At 39.9% G+C, this 13,243-nt stretch overlaps 1 protein-coding gene across 1 annotated transcript; it reads left to right on the top strand.

Moving 5' to 3' along the window:
- Positions 1 to 1,015: 1,015 nt before the first annotated feature.
- LOC306760190 (uncharacterized protein) lies at positions 1,016 to 11,720 on the top strand (the record flags this gene model as incomplete). Its single annotated transcript, XM_079245983.1, has 13 exons — positions 1,016 to 1,194; positions 1,276 to 1,564; positions 1,641 to 2,387; positions 2,470 to 2,697; positions 2,790 to 2,913; positions 3,046 to 3,938; positions 5,753 to 5,828; positions 8,451 to 8,625; positions 8,712 to 9,000; positions 9,300 to 10,106; positions 10,195 to 10,422; positions 10,550 to 10,673; positions 10,792 to 11,720. The coding sequence occupies 13 exons, from the start codon at positions 1,016 to 1,018 to the stop codon at positions 11,718 to 11,720; spliced, it is 5,088 nt and encodes a 1,695-aa protein (XP_079102109.1).
- Positions 11,721 to 13,243: the final 1,523 nt, after the last annotated feature.

A 13,243-nucleotide genomic window follows, 5' to 3' on the forward strand; every position in this document is an offset into this window, starting at 1 on the left:
CCAGTGAAAGATGACTTGTGTTACCACTACTACATGGGACCAAATCACTAGCCAGACTCTTTTTTTACCAAGATGGTGAAATGACCTCCCAAACTCTGTCTGCTCTGCAGAGTATTTGTCTACTTTTAGGAGTAAGCTGAAGACTCAGCTCTTCAAGGACCACTTCCGCACTTAGTTTAGTTGTATTTGTCGGAAAAGTTCAAGAACCTAGCCCAGTTCTTTGCAACAAATATTATGGTATTATTCTTTGCATTTTAACATAGGTAATATTGTGGGGTGAGAAAAAAAAGCCTGTAGCACTACACGTCAAGATCGGTGCCATGAGCACCTTCTTATGATGTCCTCTAATGTGTGATTCCATGCTTGTTTTGTTCTCAATCTCATATGTAAAAAAGAAAAGAAGTAGAAAGATGTAGAAAAAAAATCTGTTCTACATCATGAAAAGATGTATTTACACCTTTTACTTTTCAACCAAATATAGAGGTCTGTGGAAGTTCTTGGTTAAATATCTTGACTACATTGTGAAAAGTCCAACTTTTCACCTTTCTTTTTTTAAAGCAAATTGCAATATTGGTTCTTTGTTGGGAAAAATCATCTTTTCAATGATTTAAAGTCTTTTCAATGGACTTGTGCTAGGTCAGTAATGGTATAAATAACCTTGAAGCCTCCAAAGTTATATATGTCATATATTATTTTACCATTATTTTTACAAGTATGCTTGTGTATCCCATTTCATATGCTAATAGTATTATTTGTTACAATAGACCATATTTCATTAAACACATTTACTTTACAAATAGCCAAATCCTAAATTCTTTGGGGGCCAAATCACATGATTTTCATAAAATAATGTCATGGTGAGGGCATGTTAAGGCTGTCCTATCTCACTTATCTCTGATTGGTTATAACAATGACAACAGGATTGTCAGTATAACTTGAGTTGTTCTTCCCATCACAGTCTTTAAGAATGATAATGTCATCATCAATAACACAACTGGTTTTAATGACTCTCCTCATGGCATGTGGAACAGCGGGGGAGGATGCTCCTCTTTGTCAAATTCTGCAGAGTCCAACGTTTCCATTGCTGTATAAAAAAGGAGATGTGATGATTGGAGGAGCGTTTTCCATCCACAGCAAACTCACACAGCCTCAACTTTCCTTTACAGAGAAACCAAGACCCCTCACATGTTCAAGGTAATTCTCAAAGCTTATAAAATTACTGCTTCATGATGTTTCAATGAACATAATTTTTTATTGTCTGTTTTCTTGCCCAAGTGTCAACCTCAGGGAGTTTCGATTCGCCCAGACAATGATATTTGCTATTGAGGAAATAAACAGAAGTACATTTCTTCTTCCTAATGTTTCTATTGGATATCGAATTTATGACAACTGCGCCTCAACATTAACCTCAATGCAGGCAACCATGGCTCTGATGAATGGGGATGAGTGGATTTTGGGAAAGAAATGTTCTGGTCAATCAGATGTTCATGCTATCATTGGAGAGTCTGAATCCTCTTCAACCATTGTGCTGTCACAGACCACTGGACCTTTTAGAATACCAGTGGTACGGAGGATTCCATTGTGTCATATTTACTGTTCTTTTACTCTGCCACTTGCATCTTTCTGTTGTGTGTTCATAGGTAAGTCATTCAGCTACTTGTGAGTGTTTGAGCAACAGGAAGGAGTATCCCTCTTTCTTTCGAACCATTGCAAGTGACCTGTATCAAGGCAGAGCCCTTGTCCAGCTGGTTAAACACTTTGGTTGGACATGGGTTGGAGCAGTCAACAGTGACAGTGAATATGGAAACAACGGAATGGCCATCTTCCTTGCTGCAGCCAAAGAGGAAGGAGTGTGTGTAGAATATACAGAGAAATTTCACAGAGCAGAGCCGGGGAAACTCCTGAAAGTGGTAGAAGTGATCCAAAAGAGTACTGCTCGTGTAATTGTTGCTTTCATGGCACATGTAGAAATGAACAGTCTCCTGGAGCAGTTAAATCTCTACAACATCACTGGTCGGCAGTTTGTTGGTGTGGAGGCCTGGATCACTGCCGACAGCCTTGTGACTCCCACCAGCTTCAGTGTTCTGGGAGGATCACTGGGCTTTGCTGTGGAAAAGGCCAACATCAGTGGACTGCATGACTATTTAGTCAAAGATTTCTGGGAAACAGAACTTCAGTGCAAGGGTACAAATATGAATGGTATTCCAGAAACTTGCAAGAACAAAGATCTAACAGAGTTCAGAGGTTATGATGACGATGTGGAAGAGCTGAGATATTCCAATAACATATACAAAGCAATCTATGCTGTAGCTTCTTCTCTACACAGCATCATGAAGTGCTCAGACAGTCAAGGGTGTGAAAATACTGTGGACATTAAACCGTGGCAGGTAAAATAGACCAATCTGATATATATTACACTGTTTTTCCATCAATTTACTAACAGACATTAATGTGTGCATTTTATTTCAGGTTGTGGAGTCTCTAAAGCAGGTGAACATTAGTTTAAGGAATGGTGATCAGGTGTGGTTTGACAGCACCGGTGCAGCAATGGCCAAGTATGAGGTGGTGAACTGGCAGCGTGGATCAGATGGATCAGTTCTCTTTAAACCAGTTGGCTACTATGATGCTTCCCTGCCTCCTGGACAGATCTTTTTTCTCAACACCGAGGATATAATTTGGCCAGGAGGAAGCAAAGAGGTAAAGAACAGACTTTGAAAATTCTTTTGGTAAGTTCAATAATATTATCTTGAATTGTTGTTTCAAAAATGTTTTACATATTTTTTCTCAAGTTGCCCATATCAGTGTGCAGTACAAGCTGTCATCCAGGGACCCATAAAGTCCTTCAAAAAGGAAAACCTGTCTGTTGTTATGACTGTGTACCATGTCCACTTGGGGAAATCAGCAACACTACAGGTACCACAAACCTCGTCTTAACCTGCAATACTACATGTGTGCCAAAAAAACCAAAAAAAAAACACCTCCATTTCTGATTTCATAATGTACCTGATTATGCAGAACATAATAGAAATATTATTTTTATTTCAGATTCTAATGACTGCAAAAAGTGCCCTGAAGAATTTCAGTCCAATCAGAACAAAGATGCCTGTGTCCTGAAAAGAACTGAGTTTCTTTCTTTTTCTGAAGTCATGGGCAAAATTCTTGTGATTTTTACTTTGTTTGGGGTGCTTCTTACCCTGATAACAGCCATTTTATTCCTGATCAATAAGGACACTCCATTGGTGAAAGCAAACAACTCTGAGTTGAGCTTCTTGTTGCTCTTTTCCCTGTCTCTTTGTTTTCTGTGCTCTCTGACCTTCATTGGCCAACCCTCCGAGTGGTCCTGCATGCTACGACACACAGCATTTGGAATCACTTTTGTCCTTTGCATCTCTTGTATTCTTGTAAAAACAATTGTGGTATTAATGGCATTTAAAGCAACACTTCCAGGCGGAAATATGATGAAATGGTTTGGGCCTGCACAACAGAGACTTAGTGTTTTGGCTTTCACGCTTATACAAATCATAATTTGTGTCCTTTGGCTAACAATAAATCCTCCTTTTCCCTTTAAAAATATGACTAACTATAAGGATAGGATTATTCTTGAATGTGCTCTGGGGTCACCTGTCGGTTTCTGGGCTGTGTTGGGATACATTGGACTTTTAGCTGTACTATGTTGTGTTCTTGCTTTCTTGGGCAGAAAGTTGCCTGATAATTTTAATGAAGCTAAATTTATCACTTTCAGCATGTTGATTTTCTGCACAGTCTGGATCACCTTCATACCAGCTTATGTCAGCTCTCCTGGGAAATTCACTGTTGCTGTGGAGATTTTTGCCATTCTGGCTTCAAGTTATGGCATACTCTTTTGTATATTTGCACCAAAATGCTTTATTCTTGCACTGAGGCCTGAACTGAACACAAAGAAACACATTTTGGGAAAAGTATAATCTTGATGACATAATTTTATCTTAAACACCCCACCTATGTTCATTGTTTACTTTTCTACTTAGTATTGTGTAGTTTGCTTTGTTCTTTGTAATGAGGTTTCTTCTTCTTATTATTATTAAATTTATTTCTGTTTTCATTAAATGCAATAGTCTTTATCCTGATATTGAAGCTGTTTAACTTTCAGTTAGTACAAAATGTTCTTTCACACATATGTTATTCTGAAAATAAAGGAAATAGTATAAATGTGTTGTTTGGTTATTGAAAATGAAGAATACTGATTTAAAAAGGTACATGGCTGTATGGTGCTCTTTTTTAAAGTTCCAGCAAAGACAAAAGCACTTTTTCCCCCTTTAACAAATGCTTGAAAAAACACTAATAAAATAAAATTGGTAAAATGGTTGGATCTTGACACTAATGTTTTTACAAACAATTTTCATTTTACATACCCAAACCAAATGGTAGACATGGCCTGGTCAGGTTTATTAAAACAAATATTTATAACGCTTTTTAGTCGCTGCAAGATTATTGCTTCTAAACAGAAAAGCCGGCACTGTAAAGGTTTTTTTTTTTTAAATAATGCAATCACAGGTCCCTGAGCCACCACATTGGAGGGGTTTGTGTGTCCTGAAGATCCTAGCAGCTATGTTGTCGGGGGCTTTATGCCCTTTATAGGGTCACCCATGGCAAACAGGTGTCAAGGGGAGGGACGAGACTAAATGCGGCTCAAAGACCCCTATGATGATAACGACCATGGGTGGAAATGTTCCTTTGCCGGAATGCAGGTCACTGGGCCCCCCCCCTGGAGCCAAGCCTGATGGCTGGGCACAAGAGTGAGCATCTGGCAGGCCTTTGCCTGTGGGGTCCGATTGGGCTCAGTCCAAAAGGGTTACATGGGCCCCACCTCCCGTGGGCTCACCATCAGTGGGAGGAGTCATGGGGGTTGGGCGGAGTGTGAGCTGGGCAGCAGCAAGAGGCGGGGACCCTGGTGGTCCGATCCTCGGCTGCAGAAGCTGGCTCCAGGGATGTGGAATGTCACCTCTCTGGTGCGGAAGGAGCCTGAGCTGTGCACAAGGCTGAGCCATTCTGACTAGATATAGTTGGACTCACCTCGATGCATGGCTTGGGCTCTGGAACCAGTACCCTCGAGAGAGGCTGGACTTTCTTCCACTCTGAAGTTGCTCATGGTGAGAGACACTGAGCAGGTGTGGGAATTCTCATTAGCCCCCAGCTTGGTGCCTGAACATTGGGGTTTACCCCGGTTGACGAAAGGGTTGATTCCCTCCACTGCATTGGGCCGCATTGCAGTTGGATTAGTTTCTAGTGAGGGTTGGACTCCGCCAAGGCTGCCCGTTATCACTTTCTATTCATAACTTATATGGACAGAATTTCTCGGCTCAGCCAAGGTGTTGAGGGGATCTGGCTTGGTGGCCTCAGGATTGGGTCTGCTTTTTGCAGATGACGTGGTCCTGTTGGCTTCATCTGGCCGTGATCTCCAGCTGTCGCTTGAGCAATTTGCAGCAGAGTGGGAAGCGGCTGGGATGGGAATCAGCACCTCCAAATCTGAGACAATGGTCCTCGGCCGGAATAGGGTGGATTTCCCTCTTCGGGTCAGAAGTGAGGTCCTACTTCAACTAGACTTTGTGTCTGTTTTTAAATCTTGCATTGTGTTCATGGATTATAAATTAAATCACAGACCTAAATCAAAGAACTTGAGGCTGTCTTTCTCCTGGTTCGCTTTCTCATATGTTTCTTAGAAGTAATTCTTTAAACAACTGTGTGATCTCTAACTTTGTCTCCATGTTTGTAGGTCAGCCTGTTAAACTTGCACCCTATACCAGAGGCCTTGGAACTTGAGGATTCTAAACAGCATTCTGTTCAAAGGAGTACACTGTTCTGGACGGCGGCTGATGGATGTTGTTTCTGTACGAAGCACTATCCCAATTTTGGGGTCATAGACCTGAGTGCGCCAACTACAGCGGCCCCTATGTTAACTTTCTCTTCCACATCTTTTCTATTTCCTCTTACTATCACTGACATTTAACTTGTCTGTGATCCTACTTGATGCTGCTGTCACTTGAGACATCTAAACATCTGTTTACTGACTTAATCTGCAGGTCATACTTCCTCAAATAACAGCCCGCTGGCCACATGCGGCCCAGAATAAAGTTCTGTGCCAAAATAAAAAAAAGTCTTGGGCAGACAGGCATTTAATTTTTAAATGCAGAACAAATGTTTACAATTTCCATCGACTCTGTGGTGATGTTTAGAGACTTTATTTTGAGGAGGTACAACATTTAGAAACAACAGAACATGCAAACATCATGCAGGATGCAAGAAAGAGCTTTAGAAATGCAGTTCAGTATAACATCTGAACATCCAAAGCTGTCGTAGTATTCAGTAGTTACTCAAAGAATAAGAGAGCTACAGCAACATCTCTTTGCTGTATAGTAGCCAAAAATAAAAGGCCATTTACAAACAGCGAAAAACCTTGCTCTAACAAATATTGATATAAATAACAGGTAGCTTAAGGTAATCTATAGCCCTTTTTTCTGTCTTGGTCTGATATTCTGGCCCAGCTGCATGCTGTGAACCAACACCATGTCCCACAGAATCTAGGACCAGTCATTTTTCACTATTTTAGGGTGTATTTACCACTTTTACTCTGGACCAATTGTCAGCGTTATGGAGTGTTCTGATAGTGTTATGAAAATGTGGCATAAAGATGCCAAAACCTACCTCATCGCTCTAACAAAAAAAAACAAAAAAAAAACAACAACAAAAAAACAAAACAAAAAAAACAACAGCATATAAGCAAATAACACACAAAAAAAAAACAAAAAAAAAAAACGTTTCGGCAAGTTTTTGCTTATACTTACATCACAAACAACCTCATACCATCCAATATTCTGACTGTCCTACAGCCAGTATTCTTACAGGGTCCTCTTACCGTCTACGTACATGGTGATAATATTTATCTCTTCAAACTATTTGCAAATGAGAAAGATCTAAAAGTGATTAAGCTGCCATCACTGAAACAGCTGCCACAGCTGACAGCCATATCTGACATGGTGGTTAAAAGTGGAAACAGTTTTAAGTTCTCTAGCATCTTTGTTCCAGGCTTGTTTGATGGCACAGTGACGTCTGTTACTTACTTACTGTAGTTTATTCAAGTGTTTGTTTTGGTGAAAATTTAAACCACAAAACGGCTTTGGGTTGCTGTCATTATCAGGTGTTCCAGCACCTCACTTAAAAAAAAAAAAAAAAATACTTGGACTAACTTTTCACTGCTTTCCTGCTTGGAGAAAGAGATAAAGTTGCCAAATATCAGACACAATAATAACAATAATAGTACCTGTGAGCAAAATGTCCAGACCTGAGTAATATCTCAATAAAACTTTATGCAACTCATCTAAAGTTTAAGACTGGAATCAACAAGGGAGCCATTTTTGTAAATAGTGCACTTTAAATATTCCAATTTTTGACCATTTTGTTTGTCTCCCTCACTTTTTATATGTTACTATTTGAATTTTTTTTTTTTTTTTAAATGACTCAGTTTGCCACACTTTTGAATTGCAGATGCTGTTGCTGTAAGAGGTGCTAAATGTGATCAGTGGTTAAGATCCAAATATCAACATTAGAAACGTCTGCTATTGCCAGCACAAGCTAACTACAGCTAGCTCCTCTTTAGCTTCCCGTACCTTTGTGCAAATCACCACGGTGCTGTTATTTTCTATTTTAAAGCTGTATTGGTTCTGCACCCCTGAGTTTTAAATTGGACATGAGCTTAGTTTCTAAACTAATCTGCTGTGTAGGCACTCACATCACAGACCAGGTAGGCAAGGACATTGCCATGACAACCAGTGGCAGTTTTTCCATGTTATTGCTCCATGTCTTGGTTTTAATTAAATAAGCATCCACATTATTGCAGAAAAAGCACCACAAAGAGGTTTTACTGTTTCCTCTGTGGTTTCAGTAGTAACATATAACATTTAAGAGTGAATATATTGAAAAGCAACCCAAAGCTTGAGGCCAGAATGGCCTATGAATAGCTATGAACATAAAGTCATTAGAGATGTTTATTGCTCCTTATGCAGCACCAGCTTGTTGCTGTGTTGGGGCTCAGTCCTGGCCTACTTTAACCCCTATACGCAACAAAATAAGTATCCCACTTCTACAGAAAAAAATTGATATCCCCAGCCACAAAGAAGTAAATATGTGTTGGTCATAAGTATTCTCATGATATATCAATTGCATTTGGTTTAAAAAAATGTCTACAAAGCAATAGGGAGTCAGCCTGACATCAGCAGCTCACTGTGATTTGATAAGAGGACTGCCTTCTTCATTGTGTGTAGAAATATAAAGCACTGCCATTTGCCATTTGAGACACACATATTAGTCACTGAAGGAAGACATCATTACAAAGAAGTGATTTCTGTGACACTTGTATCTCTTAGAAAACATGTATGACTGCATCTATGTAATTTTACTCCTTTTGGTTATCATAGGAACCGTAGGAGCAGTTGATGACACTGCTTCATGTGAAATGCTGGGGAGCGCTGAATTTCCTCTGCTGTCTAAGAAGGGTGATATTACCATTGGAGGAGCTTTCTCCGTTCACGACTACATCTCAACGCCTTTATATTCCTCGACTGATACTCCAGATTCTCTTAAATGCTCCAGGTATTAATTTTATTTGTTCTATTATCTTTCTGTTTTTCTCAAATAGAAATTATTTGAAGAAAAAGTCCTATACATTTTCTTTTCAGGATAAATTTAAGAGAATTTCGTTTTGCACAAACAATGATATTTGCCATTGAAGAGATCAACAACAGCAGCTCTCTACTACCTAATATTACAGTTGGTTATAAGATATTTGACAGCTGTGGTTCAACACTTCCTTCGACACGTGCAGTGATGGGTCTAATAAATGGACAGGAAAGAGTTATCGGGGAAACCTGCTCTGGTCAGTCATCTGTCAAAGCCATCATTGGATCCTCTGAGTCATCTACAACCATCGTTATGTTACAAATTTCTGGGATTTTCCAAATACCAATGGTACATATTCAGAATATATGGATACTTGTTTCAAATTATGTGATTTTTATTACAAATTCTTGATAGTAACGGAATTATGAAGTACCTGTAGAAGAAAGGGATCACTTGTAATGTTGAAATTATTGAAATGATTATTGCAATGATTATGTCAGTTAGAAATAAGATGTGTAGGTTTCCACAGATAAAACCTATAGAGTTCAAATGATGTATTTCCTTTTAAGTGAAAACTTGTATTAATCTCTGGAAACTTAAAATGTTTTTTTGGTCTCCTTTTCTTCTCTCCTGTTGTTTCTGGACAGATCAGCCACTTTGCAACGTGTGCTTGTCTCAGTAACAGAAAGGAGTACCCATCTTTTTTCCGAACCATCCCCAGTGACTATTACCAGAGCAGAGCCCTGGCTAAACTTGTAAAGCACTTTGGGTGGACATGGGTCGGAGCAGTCCGAAGTGACAATGACTATGGAAATAATGGGATGGCAACATTTATTGCAGCTGCAAGTCAGGAGGGTGTTTGTGTTGAATATTCTGAGGCCATTTCCAGGACTGGTTCCAAGGAGCAGGTTGAGAGGGTGGTCAATGTGATCCGTGGAGGCACAGCAAGTGTTTTAGTTGCCTTTCTTGCTCAGGTTGAGATGGATGTTCTGCTTGAAGAAGCTCTGAGGCAGAATCTGACTGGCCTGCAATGGGTGGGCAGTGAATCCTGGATTACATCAGGACACCTGGCTAAAACAAAATATTCTGGCATACTGACAGGATCTCTGGGCTTTGCCATAAGAAAAGCCAAAATCACAGGTTTGCGAGAATTTCTTTTACAGGTTAACCCAAATCAGGAACCTCAGAACAACCTGCTCAGAGAGTTTTGGGAAACAACATTTGGCTGCAGCTTCCGGTCAAGTCTGGACAACACAAAACAATGCTCCGGTTATGAGAGACTACAGGACATAAACAATCCTTTTACAGATGTTTCAGAACTAAGAATCTCTAACAACGTGTATAAGGCTGTGTATGCTGTAGCTCATGCTATTCACGGCATGGCAAAATGTGGACGAAGTGGTGAGACAGACAATCCGTCATGTAAAGTGCAAGATAATTTAGATCCAAATCAGGTAAGTGATTAGTCTATGAAATGTGCAAAACATCTAAATAATGCACTCTTCCCATGATGTCAGTCTCTGCACTCTTCTGTATTTTTAGGTTGTGAAACACCTCCAGGATGTGAATTTTACAATTCATTCAGGAGAGAGAGTGTATTTTGATGATAAAGGAGACCCTGCAGCAGCTTATGAGTTGGTGAACTGGCAGAGAAACCCAGAGGGCGATACTGTGTTTGTAGCTGTAGGGAGCTACGATGCTTCACTACCAAACGGAAAGCAGTTTACCATGAATGGAATCAGCATAACATGGGCTGCAGATTCTCCAGAGGTAACAACCAAATTTTAGTTTTTGGTGTAGATAATTGTGTAAAATCCAGGCCAAAAGTTTGAATTTAATTGATTTCAGTAGAGTGCAGGAACAGCAAACTGATACCTAATTTTTATTAATGTTACAGAGGCCACTGTCTGTTTGCAGCAACAGTTGTTCGCCAGGTTTCCGACAGGCTATCATTCAAGACAAACCTATCTGTTGTTTCTCCTGTATCGCCTGCACGGCTGGGGAGATCAGCAACTCCAGTAGTAAGAGAAGCCAACTTTTAAATTATATAATTGCTAAGCAGTGCAAATATGTTATATCAAATTTAATCCCATAAATCTGAGTAGGAACATGTTTTGTTGTTTCATGCTTTTCATTCAGATTCTGCAGAGTGTTCACGTTGTCCGCTTGAGTTCTGGTCAAATGAAGATCACAGCAAGTGTGTTCCAAAGGTGATGGAGTTCCTGTCCTATGGAGAGACCATGGGGGCCCTCCTTGCTGCTTTCTCCCTATTTGGAGCCACTCTAACACTGGCCGTTTTGTGTGTCTTCTTCTGTTTCCGTCACACACCTCTTGTCAAAGCCAGTAACTCTGAGCTGAGCTTCCTGCTGCTCTTCTCCCTAACTCTATGTTTCCTGTGTTCTCTGACCTTCATCGGCCAACCCACTGAGTGGTCCTGCAAGCTGCGCCACACAGCGTTTGGCATAACCTTTGCCTTGTCTATATCATGTATCTTGGCTAAAACTATAACAGTCCTGATGGCCTTTAAGGCTACCAGGCCAGGCAACACAGTCCTTCAGTGTTCTGCTCCGCTCCAGAGAACAAGTGTTCTTGGCTGTACTTTACTGCAGGTGTTGGTTTGTGTGGTGTGGTTGGCTTTGGCCCCTCCACGTCCACACAAAAATACAGCTTATGTCTCTGACAGGATTATCCTAGAGTGTGATTTAGGTTCCCCTGTAGGATTTTGGGCTGTTTTGGGCTATATCGGACTCCTTGCAGTGCTCTGCTTTGTCCTTGCTTTTCTGGCTCGAAAGCTGCCTGATAATTTTAATGAGGCCAAATTCATCACATTCAGCATGTTGATATTCAGCGCAGTCTGGGTCACGTTTATTCCAGCATATGTCAGCTCTCCTGGGAAGTTTACAGTAGCTGTGGAGATCTTTGCCATTCTGGCCTCAAGCTTTGGGTTGCTTTTCTGCATATTTGCTCCAAAATGTTATATTTTACTACTGAAACCAGAGAGGAATACCAAAAACCATATGATGCAGAGAGACCAGTTGAAGACTATAAAGGATTTTATAAGATATTAAGACTTTAATTTTAAAAAAAGCTAAGTATCTCTGCATGTTATAAGCACCAGCAGCTGCACAATGACATATTCTTATTGAAGAAACTCAAAAGAAAACATTGAAAAAGGAAACTTAAACTCTCCTGGAGTGAATGGGGAACATCCTTGTAGTTCACAAGAGAAATGGGTTTAAGTCATCCATCCAAAGTAAACATTGATGTACACTGCATTCTCTAATTACCTTAACTTTAATAAGGCCATTCCTCAAGTATGAAGTATGCTAAGTATATACTAACAGTTAAAAGTTTAGACACACTTTCCCTCTGGATTTATTTGAAAACTGTGTCCAAACTTTTCACTGAAAGTGTACACCACACAGCAATTAGTAATGGGTTACAACTATTTTGCTTGCATGTTAGAAAAATAATCAAGGTTAAGAAGAAGCCGAAAACAAACAAAACATGGATATGGGTAATCCGTGTGCAGTCGTGGGATAGTCATGCTATGCTCAGCAACATGTACATGAGAAACCAAATGGAATATTCAGTGAACATGAAAACACCATGATCAAAATATGCTCTTATCAGTAGTACATCCGCCACTATAGGAAACTGACTACTCTATCATTCATTTTACTGACACTAATGCAACAGGTTGTGTTTCCTGTGGTGTGTGTTTGCCTGTGTGTTAGAAACATTACTAAAAAATAAATTAATTGCTTTTAATAAAATTTTCAAGACATCTCAGACATTGAATAAGGAACAAGAGATTAGATTTTGGAGGTCATCTGGATCACTGCCTGCATAGGAATTTCCTTAAATGATTCTTTACTGGTGAAGGGCAGGACATATACCCAGGAACACTGGTGGTCTTTAGCACATCCGGGTCTTTTGCTGGCAAAAATAAAAGGTTACTAAAGCATAGCTCTCTGGGATTTTCAGCATCCATCCTCATGGATTTTTCGTGATTTTTGTAGTTTTCTTTCATACTGGGCATAAAAATGACATGCAAAGTTGTGAACAAACGGAAGCAGTCAGTAGTCAAAATTCTTCAAGACATGAAAACATTTCCCCCTCTGTGAGCAGATCAGTGGCCTCAGGTGCAACGATGAATGCACTGCAGGAAACTGATTTCATTTTGTGTACATCTGTTTTGTCTTCTTCTATTTACCATTTGAGGTCTTTTTAAATCTAAAACGGTGCTCTAGCACCCGTCAAACAAAGCATATGCTTCATATTTACAGCTCAGAGGGTTCTCATGTCACACACAAGGTTGTCTGTCCATTCAGAGACACCATAGCAAATTTGTGGCATAAATATGGCAGCTGCCATGTATGTGGACCCACTGCAGCTGAATATAAATGACTCATTCCTGGACAATAAAACATAACAGTTATTTTCGTAAGGGGATTGGATAACTGTCACCCCTGTTGATCCAAATGTAACCCCACCCTCCCTCCCCCGAAAAAAAAAAGAAAGGAAAAAATAATTAAACAAAAAACAATCAAAACACGACAGCTGAAGTTAACTTGTTCTTCCAACGGTT

The sequence above is a fragment of the Telmatherina bonti genome, assembly GCF_933228915.1.
Source record: "Telmatherina bonti genome assembly, chromosome: 9".
In the NCBI taxonomy this organism is placed as follows: domain Eukaryota; kingdom Metazoa; phylum Chordata; class Actinopteri; order Atheriniformes; family Telmatherinidae; genus Telmatherina; species Telmatherina bonti.